General features: G+C 33.7%; 1 protein-coding gene across 6 annotated transcripts in view; it reads right to left on the reverse strand.

The window, feature by feature from the left end:
* Positions 1 to 13,967: 13,967 nt before the first annotated feature.
* LOC126831533 (integrin alpha-V) overlaps positions 13,968 to 20,094 on the reverse strand; it is a 93,443-nt gene continuing 87,316 nt past the window's right edge. For 4 of the 6 annotated variants that reach the window (XM_056103180.1, XM_056103181.1, XM_056103183.1 and 1 more), the window contains 2 exons: positions 19,922 to 19,976; positions 13,968 to 17,976 (listed from right to left, as the gene is read on the reverse strand). In XM_056103180.1, coding sequence (XP_055959155.1) covers positions 17,936 to 17,976; positions 19,922 to 19,976 — 96 coding nt within the window. In that variant the 3' untranslated portion in view covers positions 13,968 to 17,935. Of the gene's footprint in view, positions 19,977 to 20,094 lie in introns of all 6 variants that reach the window. The other 2 variants (XR_008789230.1, XM_056103182.1) reach the window with 2 other exon arrangements.

Genomic DNA, 20,094 nt, shown 5'->3' on the forward strand with positions numbered 1-20,094 from the left:
CAGAACAAAGTGATATAATGCATATAGAATCGGTATATTATCATTTACTGACACGTGATGTGGTGTTTGTACTTATTATTGATGTCAAATTGTAACAGGATAAAAAAAAACTGATGATGTGCGACTTATGAAAGATTTAGATATGCTTTGTTAGAACACATCGGTGCTTTCAGATAATTTGTAATGCCAAAGCCAATTTTATTTAATTTCAGGATAAACACACTTATAATAAATCTTTATTCGCTCACCCTGATTGGTATATATATGTGGACAAGTCTGGGGGTCGAAACCACGACCCTTGCACCAATGACATATGTGTTTTAAAAGGACGTTGCAAAATCTGTTACCAGTTTGAAAGTACAATAACGTCAACTAAGTGTAGTTTAATAGTCGAGAGCGAGACATTTAAAGATACATTATGTAAGATTTAGATAAAGAGCTAGCCATTCGTGCTAAAATAGATAATGTAAAATGAATAATTTGAAAATTTCATTCAAATTACTCTATTGCGAGCGAAGATATTAGCCTTTGAAGGTTAGACAAGACGTGTGCAATAATTTCAACCACGGTACTGGTTGTTCGAAGGTAAGTCTCGCTCCTCCATTTTTAGATTAAATCAAAATATGGCTGAACCTTTCTAATCTATTTAATATCGGAGAAATCCGATGCCATCGAGAGTTGATTACGTCAGTTAATTAATGTCTAATAAATAATTTAGATAACATTTCAGGCCTAAAGAAAGACCTGTCCTATGCAGATTTAGCTCTTGCATAATGCCTGTTTAAGTAATATATTGATATTGTACGAGTACTGTATCTGTATATTACGCAATGTCTTGCACGAGACCATTAAACAACTTAAAATACAACACTCTCCAGCACGTGCATTTCAATGAAATACGTCACGCGGGTCCAATATTTCAACTAGTATAAATAATGTACGCTTGGCACATTGTCCGTACCATTATTTGAAATAATGATACGCCAACATCAAAGGATGACGTCACATCTGTATTTTAAAACAGGTGAACACACGTTATTATTATAAAATAATGATTTGGTGTACTATGATCTGTTAATAATAATTTATTTTATCATTAATATTTGGAATTTGGGGAATTTCTTTATTCTCTTTGATCTGGGACCACAATAATAGACTGAATTTGGTTTGTTCCGGTCTATTATTTCGATTAGTCATATGGAGAGCTATACAGGCCCGTAACTAACTCAGAGCAACGAGGGGGCCGGGAAGTGTTCTCGTGGGTGCTGTAATATTTACTGATATTGACGGACAATGTATATCTATTTTTTTATGGTCGAAAATTTTTTCACAGCCCCCCGCCTGGGGCCTGGGGCTATATGCGATTAATTACAAATCTTTGCTGACATTGTCGACAGTAGAAAACAAACCGTTACTGTCTCTATCCGAGGGCCTTAAATTTAAAATGTAGACAGATACTGACCACCTCAAAAAGCAAATCAAATTCAACAATTAGCTAAACCGATACATTTATTATTTGACCAGGAATTGGGTTCTAAACGCTACTCATGTTGTTCTTATTCTTGGGGGCGACAGGTGCAATCAACATGAAACTTGGCAGGCTTGTTCCTTTGACAATTGCGTATTCCTGCCATACGCGGTCCTGATTCATATTGTACTGTCGCACGTGTTCATATAAATCAAAGAGTTCTGATCATTTTAATCTAAAAACTTGTTAACTCCTATTTGAGTTTCTCAGTAGGATGTTAGAATAAGTATCTATAAACAAGTTTTGTACATAGAATTTATAAATTCAACATTTCAGAATTAAACAAAACTTGCCAATTTTATCTTGTTTTCTTTACTTGCAGCTGTTTTACTACAGCTTAACATGTATAAATATTGTAGAATGCAGGACATAAACTACCACTGTATAAAATGAGCTGACAAAAGCCTTTTAACAATTATATATCTACGTGCAATAATCACATTATAGATATATACATATATAAACATGTGATATGTTACACGTGGCCCACCTTACACGATGGATACTTAAAAGGGACTGAACACACTTACATGATGTACACTTAAAGGGAAGTTAACATCATTAACATGATGGATACTTAAAGGGGGATGGACACACTTACATCATGGATACTTAAAGGGAAGTTAACACACTAACATGATGGATACTAGAAGGGGGCTGGACACACTTACATCGTGGATACTTAAAGGGAAGTTAACACACTAACATGATGGATACTTAAAGGGGGGTGGACACACTTACATCATGGATACTTAAAGGGAAGTTAACATCACTAACATGATGGATACTTAAAGGGAAGTTAACACACTAACATGATGGATACTTAAAGTGGACTGGACACACTTACATGATGGATACTTAAAGGGGCGTTAACCATTCTTCCATCCTACCCAACACACTTTTATATGATGGATTCTTAGAGGTGAGTGGACACACTTACAGGGAAGTCAGCCCACTTACAGGATGGATACTTAAAGGGGCGTTAACACACCTATACGATGGATACGTAAAGGGAAGGTTACACGCTTACATGATGGATACTTAAAGGTTAGTTAACAGACAATGAAGAAAATCCGAGATCCACCTGTCAATAAACCTTGACATTTGAAATTTTATGAAAATGCTAACGAAAGCGCGAGGCTAGGGCAAAGCATCTGCAAAAAAACACACCGCATGGTATTTCATTTTAATACAGCCACACGAATTCCAGTGAACGCAAACTGGGTCAACTATTATTTATATATATCTTTATTTTAAAATATAGACATTTGCGAGCACCTGGCACCCACCAATGATTTAGAGTCCATTCAGTCACCAATCCAACCGATCAGAGAGAGAGAGAAATGGGGTTTAACGTCCACTCGACACAAACCAGATCATTTCGGGACTAACATATGGTTCAATTTTATTTCAATAATTCGCTTGCGCGTAGGGGTCTTAAGCAGTGGGAAGAAACCAGAAGACCCGGAGAAAACCCACGAGGTTGGACAGGCGACCCGCCTCCTTGTCACGTACAACTAGGGATTCGAAACCACGCAGTTGACTAAATGACAGACCTTATGATACAGCGCGCCATTCACCCCCCCCCCCTCTCCGCCCCCACCCCAATTGATCAACATCCGCCCTAATCTGATTCCACCAGAGTAGAAAGCGTGATGACCTCCCCTGTCTTATATTTCTTCCACCACAGGAGAAAGTGCGATGGCCTTTAGACACATTTTACACACGAGAATGTCCAAAGCATTGAACCTTTAAACTATTATCTCGTGTTAAGAATACAAGTATTTACACTCACACATCGCACTCCACCAACCCCTCCCAGCCCTCCCTCCATGGGGTACTTTAGACAGGTAAGTCTGTACTGTAATCGTATGAAGAAGCCAACAGTGTAAATATACGTTGTGTGAGTGAGTTTTGTTTGAAGACCTCCCACCATACTGTATTATTATGATTACATTAGTCAATTATTATAGGTAGATATGATCTGTAATCACACATCACAATAATTTGTTATATCTTTTATATTACCAATATACCACACTGTGTCTATATCACAAAACTACAAATATAGCCCACTGTTTCAATAATAATGTTTGTATGTTTGGATTTATTATAGGCTATGTTAGAATGGATCCGATGATATTATAGATACAAGTTTTAGTAATGAACACGGTCTTGTTTTTAGAACTGCAATTTATGAATCATGACCGGGATATGTAGTTCTTTCTTAAAATAAATTCCAATTTAAATAGGAAGGCTCTCGAAAAGTTTATAGTTTTACGGACAACAATTATAACAATTAATTATTTAAAGAATACTTTAATGTAAATTATTTGGAACGCTAAACTGATGTGTTTATATGTAAGTCAGAAGTCAGAAAGTTCAGAGTTGATTACCAAAGTTGACTCTTAGAAAAGTCGACTCTTAGAAAAGAATATTGGGGGATTATTAAGGAGCTATAGCTTAAGAAACACCATTAGTACAATATTTGTTGTTTAATGTGTATAATTCATGATGTTTATATTTTATGATTATAATTAGTTTTTAATATCTTCTTGCCATATGTCACCCCTTATCCTAGGTGCAGTTAGTCACTCCTTCCTAGGTGCATTCTTTAAAAATGTCTGCACCATTTCCTAATGCGTATAGACGTCGTTTTCCTGGTTTATCGAAAATTGTAGGACATATCAATAGTTGTGAACTACCTTTGGCAAAATAATGTTAAATTTTACCCATAATGTATTTGAACTAAGAAGACCTTTTATTTGTGTAGTAAGCCAAAGATAAAGATGGTAGTTAATAAGTGAGAGAACGATGCCAATAATACCTGATGTTTTAATTTTAAACAGAAAACATTATAAATAGCATCTAACTGTTCAATTAGTTCTCACACAGAGTGAATCTAGTTCGTTTATAATTTGATGTCCACATATTTTGATAAATTGTCAAGTATATCTTCATATTTTCCTGCTTTGATTTATGGATCATAAAATGTTTTAAAACTCTCACCTTCAGACTGATTTTTCAGACAGTTAATTCGGTACATTTATAAGTAGTCCCCGGCTGTGTTAAAATAATTTATAACATTCCTTTAAAAGAGTCATAATTATGAACAAGTTAATTAAAATCTTGTTTTTTCTTTTAAAAGTTACTATGAAAAACAAAACTATAAAGATAAACAAGTAGTGACAGTAATTTGAATTACCCAATCACATTTTTATCGGCGATGTTCTGGCGGAAAAGCCTAGATTAATCCTCCCACATACACCACCCCTGTAGCTATTTAAAGCTAAATAGGCCTACATTATGCAGAATGGAGGGGGGGGGGCTAGTGGTCTAGAGTGCCACGCTTCGAGCTCTAGCAGACCGGTCACATCTGGCTTGCGGTTGTGGTTTTCATCCCAGTTGGGGATGTAAGTGGCTTGGAGATAGGGGGGTAGAGGCGCCTTCTGTGTTACTCCAGATACTCAGGTTTCCTCCCACAGGATGCCTGTGCGTGCACTAAGATAATAAAAATTGAAATATGACAATGTTTCTGCGATATCAACACCAAGAACATCAACAGAATGAGGAAACTTGTCTAAATATTTAGGCATAAATTATGGAAAGCACTATATAGACAGTATAGAGAAACTTATCTAAATAGTTAGGACTACGGTATGAAAACCCTAGTCAGATAGTTAGGCCTACGCTAGGCCCATAGTATGGAGAAAACTATAACAATTCTGCTATCATTTTATACAGACCAATTTTCCATGAAGGATTATTATACGCTTTTGAGATATATGTGAACGACCTGCTGTGCCTTTAAAATCAGAGACAAGAATGATTTAATATATAATTATTTACCGATCGCAGTTGGCAGATATTTTTAATTACACACCAGTTAGACTAGTCAAATATTATTAAACACCATCTAGACTAGACGTACAATATATTGCCGTAATTTCCTCTTTTAATAAAACTAATTTAGTTTTTATTTTTCTATTTTTTTGTGCAATATTTTGTCACGCTCGAATTAAAGTTAATTAGATCTCGGGGCTTCAGTTTTAAGAGTATCTTACAATTCATGGAGCGATGCCTGAGAAATCCTGTTTCTTGTTATTTTTACAAAATAAACATTCAGATGTCTGTAATTCTTCCAATTCTTCTAATATTCTAAAGCAACACGGCTTTTATGAAATCAATAGATTTGATATGTTTTCACAATAAAGAAAACTCTAAATCTTCATTTCAGTAGAGCAGTTGCCCGGGTTTTTTTTTGGTTTTTTTTTTTTTTGGGGGGGGGGGGGGGTTACTGTACTGTGGCCGTCTTCATTAACCAAAGGTTGGTGCAGAAAAGTAGGATGTTAAACCCCACTTCATTTAGTCCCTGTTGTTATATTTCAGCAATGCCTTAATATACGGACATAATATGTTTTTAAACATTTCCGTCTAGCAAAACAAGGAACACACCATAGTTAATCGAAATTTACACTTATTATTTTTTGTACCCAGAAGAAAGAGTCCGCGAAAGCGTTGTTTTAGAGTCTGGAATGAAAGAGAAGATGTTGAAGTGTACTAATATTACGGTAAGTGCCAGCTATGATGAATCAACCAACACCTATTTACCTTAGATCATAGATAAATTTAATGCTAGATCAGTACCACTCACAAATACAGTCTAGTTCGGATATAACGTCACCCTATTTACCACTAATCCAATATAGTTAGGATATAAAATCACCCTAATTTACCACAAATCCAGTCTAGTTCGGATATAACGTCTCCCTAATTTACCACAAACATAATACAGTCTAGTTCGGATATAACGTCACCCTATAGATATTTTTTAGTTATATTCACATTTAACGTTTAACAATTCGAACTCTGATATAACGCCACCACAAGTACCCTGGTTATTTATTATATAGCCCATACCGAATACCATACTACAAAAACGAACGCCACGCATTTATTTTATACAATTTATTTGTATAGACCAATATGTCCACAGCTTGAAGTTGCATATCAATACAGTCCGGTTTGGTTATAGCGTCGCCTATATGGTCATTTATATAAATTAGAAGTGTTACATAAAAATACCTTTGTAATTAAAATTCGAAAAATAGTTATGCTGAAACGCCACTGCCGGGGCAAAGTTCTCCCGTGGCATAGCAAATGTAATAGTAAAACAAAATGAGTGAAGATTGTTTTACCTTTAAACTCTATTTTCTATCACCTATTCAGAGGCGATGATTGGTAGTCAATCTAGATATAAGGTCTCTTCCTTTTACAGATTATCTCGATGTAGATCATTCACACTGACATGTTTATCATACAGTTCACAGGTACTGACTTCATAGATTCTATACACTCGAGGTGCTAGATTATTTTTTTTAAATCCCATTCGGTTATAACGTCGCCTATTTACCTTAGATTTAAGATAATCTTCCTGGCAGATCATTCACACTAAAGGTTTTTATAATACAGTCCAGTTCGGATATACCGTCGCTCATTTACTTTAGATTTTGGATAATCTCCGTGGTAAACTATTAACACTAAAGGCTTTATAATACAGCCAGCTTGATTATTACGTCGCGGAACGTCAAATAATGTTTTATGGTCAAGGTGGAGATCAGTTTAAAGATACGCACTGGTTGGTTTGCACTGTAAAGATAAAGGTAGACATGTGCTTTAATATCCATTCAACACAAACCGGGTAATTTTGAGACTAGCATTGTATGTGGGATTAAAGGTCTTGTGAAATATACACGGTCGATCCCACAGCCTATCATTTATAAAGCTGGTGGGCAGAATTATTTCCTTACAAACCTGCGACCAGATCTATGATTTGCATAGGTATTAGGCCTTATGATCTATAGCGCGTTTTAACCAATTTCTATAGCTGGTGGTCCTTTTATTCGGCCATCTGTCGTTATATCCGTACTGGACTGTATTTGATGTTTGCTGTGTTATGTTCTGTAAGAAGATTATGCCATCTGTTATGCACCATGTTTTTAGGTAAATAGATTCTACACGAGATAATACTACTTGATGTAGACAGCATTAATCATACAAAAAAAAAATAAATACATATATAAATAACAACGACTGTTTCATTATCAAAACTCAGGTGTTATTTGAAGTTTTTTTGTAAGACATGGAAGATTGTTGCCAAAATACTAAATAGATTTATAAAAGAAATATTTGTATTCATTTTGACACGTTATTACGTTCATTATCTGAATTTCATGACTGTTGAACAAATGATGGTTCCAATTGTTTCGTAATTGGAAAAAAAAAAAACAAAAAAAAAAAACAAAAAAAAAAAACAAACAAACAATGTGTGAATTCAGGCAAAATTAAGTAGCAGTGGGTTAATCAACTTGAAACTCGTATATTCGTATGTTAGAATATACACATGGATGACTGGATTAAAACAAATCGCCAACATAAAAACAAAACAAAGATCGAAATGCTCATGGAGCTTGATCATATCGCTTGGTAACTAATCCACCGTGGCTCCCATATATTAATATATTATGCAGGTTTGTTGTCAGATAAAAAAAACAAGAGGCGAGATACATTATGGGAGATTCAATAACGTGTTGGCAGTTCTCACTATAATAGTTAAAAACTAGATAATGTTAAGGCAATTTGCTAAAAATTTCATTCAAATTGATCTACTTTGAAACGAGAACTAAGCGATTGAAATTTCCGCCTAGCCTCGATCATCATTACTAAAGTCAGTACGATAAACAGCATAGTCTCGATTATCCATTTAATTGTTAAATCGTGAAGGAAAGTTATGCAGTAAATCGGCTCATAATCCACTAAAGATCGCAGACTAGCGATGCCTACTTGAGTTGATTATGGTCTGGATTGGTTAATTAATAATTATTTAGATAACATTTCAGGCCTAAAGAAAGACCTGCAATAGACAGATTTAGCTCTTGCATAATGTATGTTTAAAGTGTACTATTAAAGATTGATTGAACTCTCACCAAGACCAGGGGTTAGTGTATTATAAAATGCAATTAGGATCTTATCATAATATTCGCACGGGAAATTTTTTCCCCAAACTGACATGAATTAATATGTCAAAAACGTTTGAAAATAATAAGAAAACTTTCAAACCACCCATGAATTTCTAAATCTCAAATATTTAAGTATATATTTTACTCACTTCAAACAATAATGTAAAGAATTTAAATATTTTGGTGGTCGGGCCAAGTAGTAAATTATATTAACAATAATCATATAGTGTATTATTTTGACAGATAATGAAATTGTTTATTTTTAGGGGTTTTTTTTGTCAGGATTTAAAATGAATTAGCGTGATGCCAGATAGACGAATAAGAAGATGTTATTATTCTACTAATAGTATACGGGTTATTATTCCACTAATAGTATACGGGTCATTATTCCACTGATAGTATACGGGTTATTATTCTACTAACAGGATACAGGTTATTATTCCACTAATAGAATACGGGTTATTATTCCACTAATAGTATACGGGTCATTATTCCACTGATAGTATACGGGTTATTATTCTACTAATAGGATACAGGTTATTATTCCACTAATAGTATACAGGTTATTATTCCACTAAGAGTATACGAGTCATTATTCCACTAATAGTATACAGGTTATTATTCCACTAATATGATACAGGTTATTATTCCACTAATATGATACGGGTCATTATTCCACTAATAGTATGGGGGTTATTATTCTAATAATAGTAAACAGGTTATTATTCTACTGATAGTATACAGGTCATTATTCTACTGATAGTATGCGGGTTATTATTCCACTATTATAAACCTTTAACGGTAAATCTCTTTGATCTTTGAAGAGAGAGAGAGAGAGAGGAGGGAGGGGAGGGGGTAAGTCAGAGTGGTTGAAGGGTTGTCTCGATGTATGTTTCGGTCGTACTCTTATAGGGGTGTGTTCATTGTGTGTTGAACTCTATTTCTATCTCTTGTCTCTTTCATAATATTAAAAGAAATTGAAAAAAATTAAGTAACAGGTGAAAATTCAACACAAGATAACTCGTCAGATAACTATTATCTATAATAATATATCTCTTTTATGAAAAATGTTGAAAAATTGTTACAGGGCCAAGTCTGTGGTAGAAAGGATACGTGTGGAATTAAGAATTTGAACTTAGGTCAAAAAAACAGAATCTGGTATTTGGTGGCTCAGAAATCTTAAATCTAAAATTAAAGGTACGAAAAGACCATCCTATGTTTCGTTCTATCTGTCTCGAAATTGATTTAATCTTTGGAAGTAAAACTTTTAACGTAGTAATTAAGAAAATATTTCATCTCACATAATCTATCAATATGGCAAATTTACACAAATAATCCATACACTGGCCTGTTTTGGGGATTCGAAGAATTTGAAGGGTAGGACTGAACCCTTGGCTATCCCTTTGAATTAGGCCCTGGATATTTAAGATTTTCATATAAATATTGAATTTGAAGCCCCCCACCCCATCCCCCGGTCACCATCTTCCAAACCAACACTTCAGTTCCTGTCGGGTGTTGTACACGAAACGGCGTATGTTTACTCTTTCCATACCATCTGACACCACTTCTCACATAAATACCACCCAGTCATTAATAAATTATTGACCCAGTTAGAAGTGTCGTGCACGAAACAGTGTATTTTTATGCTTTTCAGAACACTTAATACCATATTGGGGTTTAACGTCCCACTGTTCTGCTCCCACTGGGCTAATGAATACAGGCATACGCCATACAGTGTGCTATGAGGGAAATTTTGACCGGACAGCGACGCTACGTTCTAATTTTATATCGAATTCCATCTTCCAAGGGATCTTTTACGTGCGCGCCAATGTGTACACGGGGTCTCGGTTTTTCGTCCCACCCGAACATATAGACAGCTGTCCTTGCCAGGATCTCAGCCTTGCACCTCTGACAAGGGAAAACCATGTCGGAAAATCCCGATGAGCTTTCTTGGTCAATTCCAGATTAACAAACAAACAAGCGTCTTACCCACTTAGCCACCGTGGCTTCCTAGTCTATTAAAGTTCACATTGCCAACTATAGAAAATATATGACCTATAATATATATACATTTTTTTTTAAATTCCCGACTAAATGGCAAGTGTTATCGGATATTTTTTTGAAAAGGTAGGTATAACCTGCCCTGTACACTGCATTCGTTATTGAATATATGATAAATAATGCCAGGCATATTATCTTTACAGAACAAATATAATGGAGTACAACAATTCGCCAACGCAATACGTCGGTCATTTTGAAACTAACATATGTTAATTTGTAATTTATGGTTGCATGTGCAAGAGGTTATGTGCAGATTGTCCCCTGACAGCAGTATCTCCGTCTGTTCTTTGTCGATTTCCCTTGTGTAGACAGGTAGGTGGACGTCGGTGTTTCGTCTCAACACCTTCGTTTTCAGTCACAGAGGCGACACCAACCCCTAACAAATAAAAAAACCGGACATGAACTATCCCGAAAGTTCTTTCCGGCCATGGGGGTTGGATGGCCGAATGGTTAGCACGTGCGTGTTGTATCATGTATTCTGTCATTGAGTCAACTGGCGTGGTTTCGATTCCCGGGTTGTACGTGACAAGGAGTAGGGTCGCCTGTCCAACCACGTGGGCTTTTTCCGGGTCCTCCGGTTTCCTCCCACTGCTAAAGACCCCTACGCGCAAGCGAATTATTGAATTAAAATTGTACCATAACTTAGTCCCAAAATGACCTGGTTTGTGTCGAGTGGACGTTAAACGCCATCTCTCTCTCTCCTCTCTCTCTCTCCGACCATCTTTAAAGAACCTAAGTGTGTGTATATATATATATATATTGTAGTTGTGCCAGATAGACCAGGTATGATGATGATTAGAGAGACCGGGAGAAATAGGTATTAGATATTATCAACAACTTTTACACGTGTAAGGTGAGCAGCGTGGGAAACAAAACTTATACAAATCTCAAGCTGCTGCAATTGCTATACATGCAACACTGTAAAAATATAATGGTTACAAAAATAAACACCAAAATAAACACAAGTTAGTCAACCAATCGGTAGTGAGAACACATTAAACTCGTCAACCAATCAGTAGTTAGAACACATTAAACTCGTCAACCAATCAGTGGTTAGAACACTAATCTCGTCAACCAATCGGTAGTTGGAAAACTTAATTCATCCATGAATCAGTAGTAAGAACGCCAAATTCTTTAAACAATCAGTAGTTAAACAAAATTAAGGGCTCTAGAATTGGCTCTGAGGCTGATAACTGTAACAAAGATTCAAATCTGGATACAAGCACTAAAATTTAAATAGGTGTCCACTAATTAAGAGTCGTTTAATAAAAAAAAACCACAACAGCCACTTGAATTTGTCGTAATTTCATGTCAATGTGATATTCGTTGCCCGGACTTAGAACATTTTGAAAACAACACCCATCTTGAATTGTCAACATGGTTAATGAGCTTTTTCAAAAGAGTAGTCCCCAAGGAGTATTGTGCCAGTTGCCATACTTGTATCCACAGTTGAACGATTCCTTTAATATTATACAGTTATACGTGCTACACTCAGTCTGATTAAAACACAGATCATATTTCGTTTTGTTTTTATAGTTCAAAATTTAGTTTTACTTGTCTTTACTACACTAGGATCTGGAAGAGTTGTTATCATTGACATGTTCTGAATGATGTGAGCTATTAGCCCATGAAACGGTCTGTTACGGCGAGCTTTAGGCGTGTTTTGCACGGAACTGTGGGTAATCCACTTGTCAGATCTTTATGTTGTGTAGGCCATCTAAAGTATAAAAAAAAAACGAAACGAAATATAGATCTGTATTTAAATCCGATTGTGCAACAAGAGTGTGGTAAATAGATTACACCGTTTTTACAGTGTTACTAACTGGCACCCATTCCACGGTCTGGTGCCAAGTAAAATAGCGTAAAACATTCGTTTGGTGCCTGCCTTTAATAACTCGAACTGTTGGTTTTAACGTAAATTAATGATGATGGAAAAGCCATGGTATATCACAAAGTACGGAATGTCTTTATAAAAATTTATCTTAATGAACTAAAAACAGAATTAATAAAATGAGAATTTCTTAAAGAGAGTATAAAATTAGTTTTGGGGCTAGAATAAAGACCTAATCAAATTACTTCTATCATGAAAAGATTTTTAATATCAACATTACACGAGGTTATTAATATTTTTCATAAGTAGTGTTTTATCTATGAAAGGTCGATTAATTTAGTGTAGAAATCAGGGTGGCTGTAACTATATGTACATGTTGTAAGAAGATAGTAAAGATATATACGTATTTTGTCTGAACTGTGGATAGTAAATAGAAGCATTTCAGGGGCGGATCCAGAGGGGGGTTTGGGGGGTCGACCCCCCCCCCCCCCTGCTCAGCTACATAAATTTGTTTGTAAATCAGTACTTTTTATGAGAAAAGTTTCTCGGCCGTGTGCTTTATCCTTTATCGCCAGATGTGGGACAGCATGGGCACTCAAAGCACGAGATAATGATATAGACATTATGTGATATCACAATTATGCTTTGCATCCATAAAATGGAATGACAAAGTCATTGTATTAATTCATAATAAAAATTGGCATCAAACGAGGTGTTGAATTTCTCTGTTTAAAAAGCTCAATGTGTATGTATACACGCCAAAAAGACCATAGAGACCATGCGGAAGGAGGGGGGGGATACATTGTCTCAGAAACCTAGCAAACCCCCTCCTGCAAAAATTCCTGGATCCGCCCCTGCATTAATATTGAATATATTATCTTTTAGACTAAATCTTAAAATGGTCTAACGCCTGCGTTTTGGATTATAAGGTCTTTTATTGAGTCGGGTGATATGGTTTCCACCCTACACTTGCATGTGACAAGAGGACGCGGGGTCCTACAAAACCATGTTGGTTTTCTCCAGGTCCATCTACTGCTGCAGACCCCTACGGGTGAGCGAATTCTTCTAGTGTATAAGGCGCTGGCTCGCTAACCAGAATGTCTCGAGTTAGCTCCCGGTGTTGGGAGTTTTCGGAGTAGTTGTCCCTTGTCAATGATGTAGAAGAGCGGGTCTGGCAACTAACAGCGTCTTAGTCGTTCGGATGAGACGAAAAACCCTGGTCTCTTGTAAAATAACACTGCAAATTCCGAAATTCTAGTTGATAATATCGCCCGTATTGTACTACCCCCCCCCCTCCCCATTGATATTACCTGTTTTGTACTAATCCCCATTGATATCATCTGTGTTATACTAACCCCCATTGATATCATCTGTGTTGTACTAACCCCCAATGATATCATCTGTGTTGTACTAACCCTCATTGATATCATCTGTGTTGTACTAACCCCCACTGATATCGTATATGTTGTACTAACCCTCGAAATTCACATTTGAGGTTTGACATGATCAAATATATAACAATATGATGTGTACTTATAAAAGAAATATTTTATTAGTGATATTTTACATTATCTACACATCACAACAATAGAAATAGTATGAGATCTACACAATTAATCTCCATAGTATAAAATACAAGTCTCTGTCCATCACTGTTTATTAAGGTCCATTGGCCTGGAAATAAAGTTGTGCCTGTCCATTTTAAATCTGCCCAAGATACGACTAAAAATATTCCCAAAAAAGAAACCAAATAAAAAAAAAACAGAAAAGAAGACAGTCAATGTCTGATCAATTGGCCGACACTAAAGGAATTGTGCCTAGCGTGTTTCTGACATTGTCTGTGAATGGTGGTTTATTTCCAGGCTAGGCAGGCTATTGTTAGATTTTTTTAATTGAAAATGTTAAATGATTTATTTAATGATTAATTTCGACTCATTATGTACAATTGAGTAGTAATTTTAATTTTTTGGGATTGTTTAAAAAGTCGTATCAAGATAAAATGATGAAGATATATTTTTATTTGTAATCTTCTGTAAATTAAGAAATTGGGAAGACAAAATAAAAAAACAACAGTATTTTAACATTAGAAGCATATAAGGAAGACATGTTTTATTGTAATATAGACATTTGGTATTGCAAAAAGAATTAATTTTACTAGTAATTTCATAGGTAACATTATTTCTTTAGTATCTAGATCCCGGTTTTAATACTAAAACTTCATAAAAAAAAATCATTTATTTAACTAGACTAAATATTCAGAACTTTACAGAAATTTTAACACTTGATATACAGACAACAAAACAAAATAACTTCTATACACACTCACAGCTCAGATAAGATTGCACTTAGTGCTTCAAACAGGATGAAAATTTCTTATCTATTTATGACTAATTAGAGCCCTGAACCTTGGTCACTCTCATGTCAGAATTCTCATAAATGTCTTGACATTTTTTTATTCTTATAATTTTTAATCTTATAAATAGTTTAGTTAATGTGGTTTGATATTTCTGTGGTTCTAAAAACTTCCAGAATAGAATTCTTAAATAATACCTGAATGCCAAGCTTATTGCTTATTGTTAGAAATAAACCTATGTATTATTATTATGATATATATGTATATGCATCATATTATTAGTATTCATATAAAATTACATAAAAATCTAATCTTTAAGTTACAATATTTTACATTGAAATATTGAATGAAAATGGAAAAAAAATTTCTTCTAATAACAACAGGCCTTAATGATCAACTCATTCTTTAGGCTACGAAAAAAAAATTTAAGTAAAAATTTCTTTCAATTCAGATTAAATAAATATACATCAAATTAATCCATGAATTTTAAATAATCTTAACCTAAATATTCATAAACTAAAAACAGATTTGAATCCTAAACAATTAAGGAATTTAAAACACTGAAATAATTAATGAAATAGAGGGTTGAGTTGACCATTCAGTCGAGAGTCCATTAAAAGAACTTCAAACTTTTACATATAAAAATATTATGATAAATATGAAGATGTTTGGATTTTAATGAAGGCAAAAACATAAAACAATAACATTTTGATCAATGTCATGGACTCATGGACATTTGTAAACCTAAAAAAAAGCGTAAAAAAAACCATACACACTTAAACATTGATGTTCCATAGTTATATATTTCCAACTTTTTTTAAAAAATTAAGAATTTGATCAATTTTTATCTATTTCTGGACACAGTAAAACAACATCATTAAGTCCTTAAAAAAATAGAGATAAATTGAGATAACTTCTTAAATTTTAATATAAAAAGTTGTATGAAATTTTAATACACATAAGATATTATTTTACAAGCATTAATAAGAACTAACTATAGTAATATCATACATATATATACACTATATTCTATAGAGTGAAACTCACTTAATTTAATTCTGAATAACATGGATGCTTTGTATGTTTTAATAAAAAACAATAAAGGAACCTTACTACTTAGTAGGAACATAATCTAGTTGTTTGGATAGGTCATAAACCCTGTGGTTGGTATTCTAAATGAGAGTAGGGCAAGGCATTGCTGGCCCGGCAAAATTTCACACTGTTTGGCCTATGCCATCCTCATTAACCCAGATGGTGTTTGGCCCCCATCTTCATTAACCCAGATGGTGTTTGGCCCCTGTCTTCATTAACCCAGATAGTGTTTGGCCCCTGTCTCCATTAACCCGGGAGAAGCAGAGATGAAGGATGTTAAGCGCCATTTCATTTATTTATTTTTAGAAGGATGAATGGAAATAGGGGTTAACCTCGATGACACCGTTATTGTGGGATCAACTGGAATCGTATTGAGAGGGATACCACGTCCATTACATACATCAGCTCGAATAAATTATATTTTGATAAACAGAAAGAAATATTTATTAACAGATTATTAATTAAATGAATTCCACTGTATTTATAATTTAATAATCATAAAACTTCTGTATTCCCATTTTATATTGCAATTTTCTCTAATGGAGACTTTACAATGGGTTCATATGTCATGGTAATCCCCATGGTAATCGCCATGATAGTTTTGACAATATTTATGGTAGTCGTGGCAATCTCCATGGTAATCACTTAATATTTTTCAAATATCAAGACAGAAATTTTGGATTAAGACTCAGCTGTAAGATCCTTTCATAAGTTTCTTATTATCTAGGTACTGGACCTTGAACTATTGAGTTGGTACATCTATAAAATAAACAAACTTCGAAAGAATCTTTTTCTGGATCACGTCTTCATATAATTTTAAATTATGAACAGATCTTACAGCTAAAAATAATATGCTACGGAATTTAAATAAATAACTATAACATAAAATAATATATAATATCAAATCTTCTTAATGTTAACCCTTTGAGCCAATTATCTCAATTTTTCTGATTAATTCAGTTTTTTCTCTACCTTTAAACTAAGGCAATATTGTTGACTCACACTAGACTTGATTCACAAAAAACTAAATAATCCAGGTTTTACATTAGTCAACAGCTCAAATCTATACTAGGAGTGAGAAATGAATGCAACTTTAAAATATTTTAGCTTACGTTTTTTGTGAATCAAGGCCCCAGGAGTTACAAGTTCAAAGGGTTAAAATAAAATCTCAAACTTAATTGTTACTTCTACACCAACCAAATCTTACTATTTAAAAAAAACTCTAATATCTGAATCATATAATATATCTACATCTCATTCAACAGTTTGCATAGAAAAGTGATTACTTCGTATATAAAATAAGCAATTAGAATATATTATTACTATTTATAATATTGGGACATGTTTGTGCTCTACACAAATCACTCATTTCTGGTTATATTCAAATGGCACAGATGAGCAGCATATACAATTTGAACACTAAATTTCTTCTTTCTTAATTAGCACCTTGTAGGCCTAACTGAACACCAAGCACCATGTATTCCTATCTGTACACCAAGCACCTTGTAGGCCTGTAGGCCTATCGGAACACCATGCACCTTGTAGGCCTATCTCATTATGAACAGAAAGCACGTTGCAGGCCTACATTCTTCACATGAATAAAAGACCCATGATCACGAAATAATCTATTAGCTCATCTAAATTTTAGCTCAAGTATAAAAAAGCTTTTTGTTTACACAAAATCTATGTTTCGTGGTCTGGGTCCTGCTTATAAAAGTGATCTATTAGTTTATATCGCGTCTGTCAAGGCTGCAATAAAACACAAGCACCCAGGTATACACCCTCCGTTCCTTCACTGAAAGACCTCATATAGTTTTTAATAAAATACAATTTGTTTCACAACAAACTAAGAATTTGTTTTAGTAAAATGTTGTGTAATTTTCTACTCCTGATTTCGCACTTGATGTCATTCAGGCAAATCATACCTAAATCTTGTGGAATATCCTCTTCAAGAGAAACTGTCAAGTTACTTCCCTTTTTTGTTTGGACTTCACATTGCGACAACGAAACACATCCATAATAAATTCCAATTGTGCCACACTGAAGTTTGTTTAATAGTTCTGTTGACCATGACCTTGAGATATTACTGCTCCTGTTAAGATGCGTAAATAAATAAATAAGCATGTCATGGATTTCATTTTAAAGTAGTCCCGTCTTTAGGATTGTAATATGGAAGAGAAATAATATACAGAAAATTTAATGTATAAAACTATAATATTATGACTAAAATGTTTAAATTCAAAACAAATATAATATTATGCATATTATGATATCAACAGGCAAATAATAACCACAGCAATGCTACACAAAGGATTTGTAAAATTACTCACACAAAAGTTCAATTTTACAAATTTACGTACCTTTTGTGCAACTAGACCTATATATATATATATATATGGAATACAAACAAGAAAATGTATGTTTAGAAGAATAATTTGTATCAAAATATTTCAGTATATTCATTTTCATAAATAAGTTTATATATTATTTTTGACAGATTACAGACGGACAATTGTGATGTCAACAGTCGCCGATCTGCGGCAGTATATCAAAAAATATCGCCCATTCAAATAAACTTACAAATTCTTTAAAGAGAACCTCTAGAATTTAAAAAAAGGTTTCCTTAAATAATTCAAATAAACCAAAAACCATAAATATTAAATAACAGAAAAATTAATGTTTAAAAAGTTTTTAAAAAATAATATAATACCAAAATTTGCTTAAAATCATAAAAGTACAATATTGAGACTAGAATTAATTGAACAAATTGATAAATTCAAAATTCAGTTATTTTTCTCCCAAAATACCAACATAAGTTTGTTAAATAGAATCTATAAAATAAAAATCCACAACTTTTGTTAATCAAATTTTTATAAATTTATGTGACAAGAACAAAAATACCCAAAACCAAAAATCGATCAGGATTTTCCAAAACTTACTAAAATTTTTCAGGGGCAGGCTTTTCAGGGGCAGGCTTTTCAGGGGCAGGCGTTTTTGCTTTTTCTTTCCTTTCTAGAAACAAAATGAGCGAAGTTTCAAATACCAAAATTTCATGAACGCTAACAAAATTGGCCTACAAAATAAGATATTCCACATATCCAAATCCACGAAAGAAACATCTAATAATTTTAAACTAGTCAAAGAAAACATTCCAGTGTTCTTGCGTTAATTCCTGGATTCCCTTCTCTACAAAACTTGGGACAAAACACAGAATACAACATTTGAGATGACAGATTGAATGACAAGTGTGTTCTTTCGAGGAAAAGAAAGGGAAATAACTCATATTTTGAAGGAACACAATGAATGTTATGGATTTATAAACATAAGCCACAGATTCTGTGGAATGTTAGAGATTCTTACTTCTCTCCTGAGATTCTTTAAATGAATATTTATTTTAAAGGTAGCCTACAATTGTAATTAATATTTATTGTAAAGGTACAATTGTAGTTTCTACTCTGTTTAAAATGATGTGATATTACTGTTAAATCATGAAATCATACATCACAAATCAAGTTCTTACAGGGGTCATGTAATATAAACAAGTCTGCCTATTTTAACAAATCTCTTCAGTTGGAAACCTTTTATTGGATATTTCTTTCCAAGCGGCAAAAACTTAATGGTTACTTTATACCTGATTTCAATAAATAAAACCTGAATTAAAATATGTCTGTTTTCTTAGGCTTAAATCACGACTACCTTTGACTAGAATATCCAGATGTTATAGTCTGTGGATTTCAATTTAAAAACCATAACTTAACATAAATAAATCATAAACATAACAGAGACATATGAACAAAAAAAAACTGTACAAAAAATCTTGATCTTTTTGTTTCTGTAACTGAGAAAATTTAAAGCTAACATGCAACTCAATATTTAAATAATTTACAACGACATATTCATCAGATGTCTTCGTTATTCGAACAGGTAACCACAGTTTTTAATTGGACGGTTTCAAATGTCACATGATTAGGAATTTGGTGGTTATGTTTTAAAGCACTGAATTTATTCCCACTGTTTATCATCAATATCATGTTTACCGTTAGCCATCATGTATCCTTCATCTTCTGGCTTTCGTCGTTTGAAGAATCCACACTGAAATGATAAAAAAATACAGTTTTAAAGAAACAATGCATAATTTGCATATTTCGGAAAATATCAAAATTTCTCACAATGTAATCTTATATATGTACTCAGCGATTATTATTTAACA

The sequence above is a fragment of the Patella vulgata genome, chromosome 9 (genome assembly GCF_932274485.2).
Source record: "Patella vulgata chromosome 9, xgPatVulg1.2, whole genome shotgun sequence".
Taxonomy (NCBI): Eukaryota; Metazoa; Mollusca; class Gastropoda; family Patellidae; genus Patella; species Patella vulgata.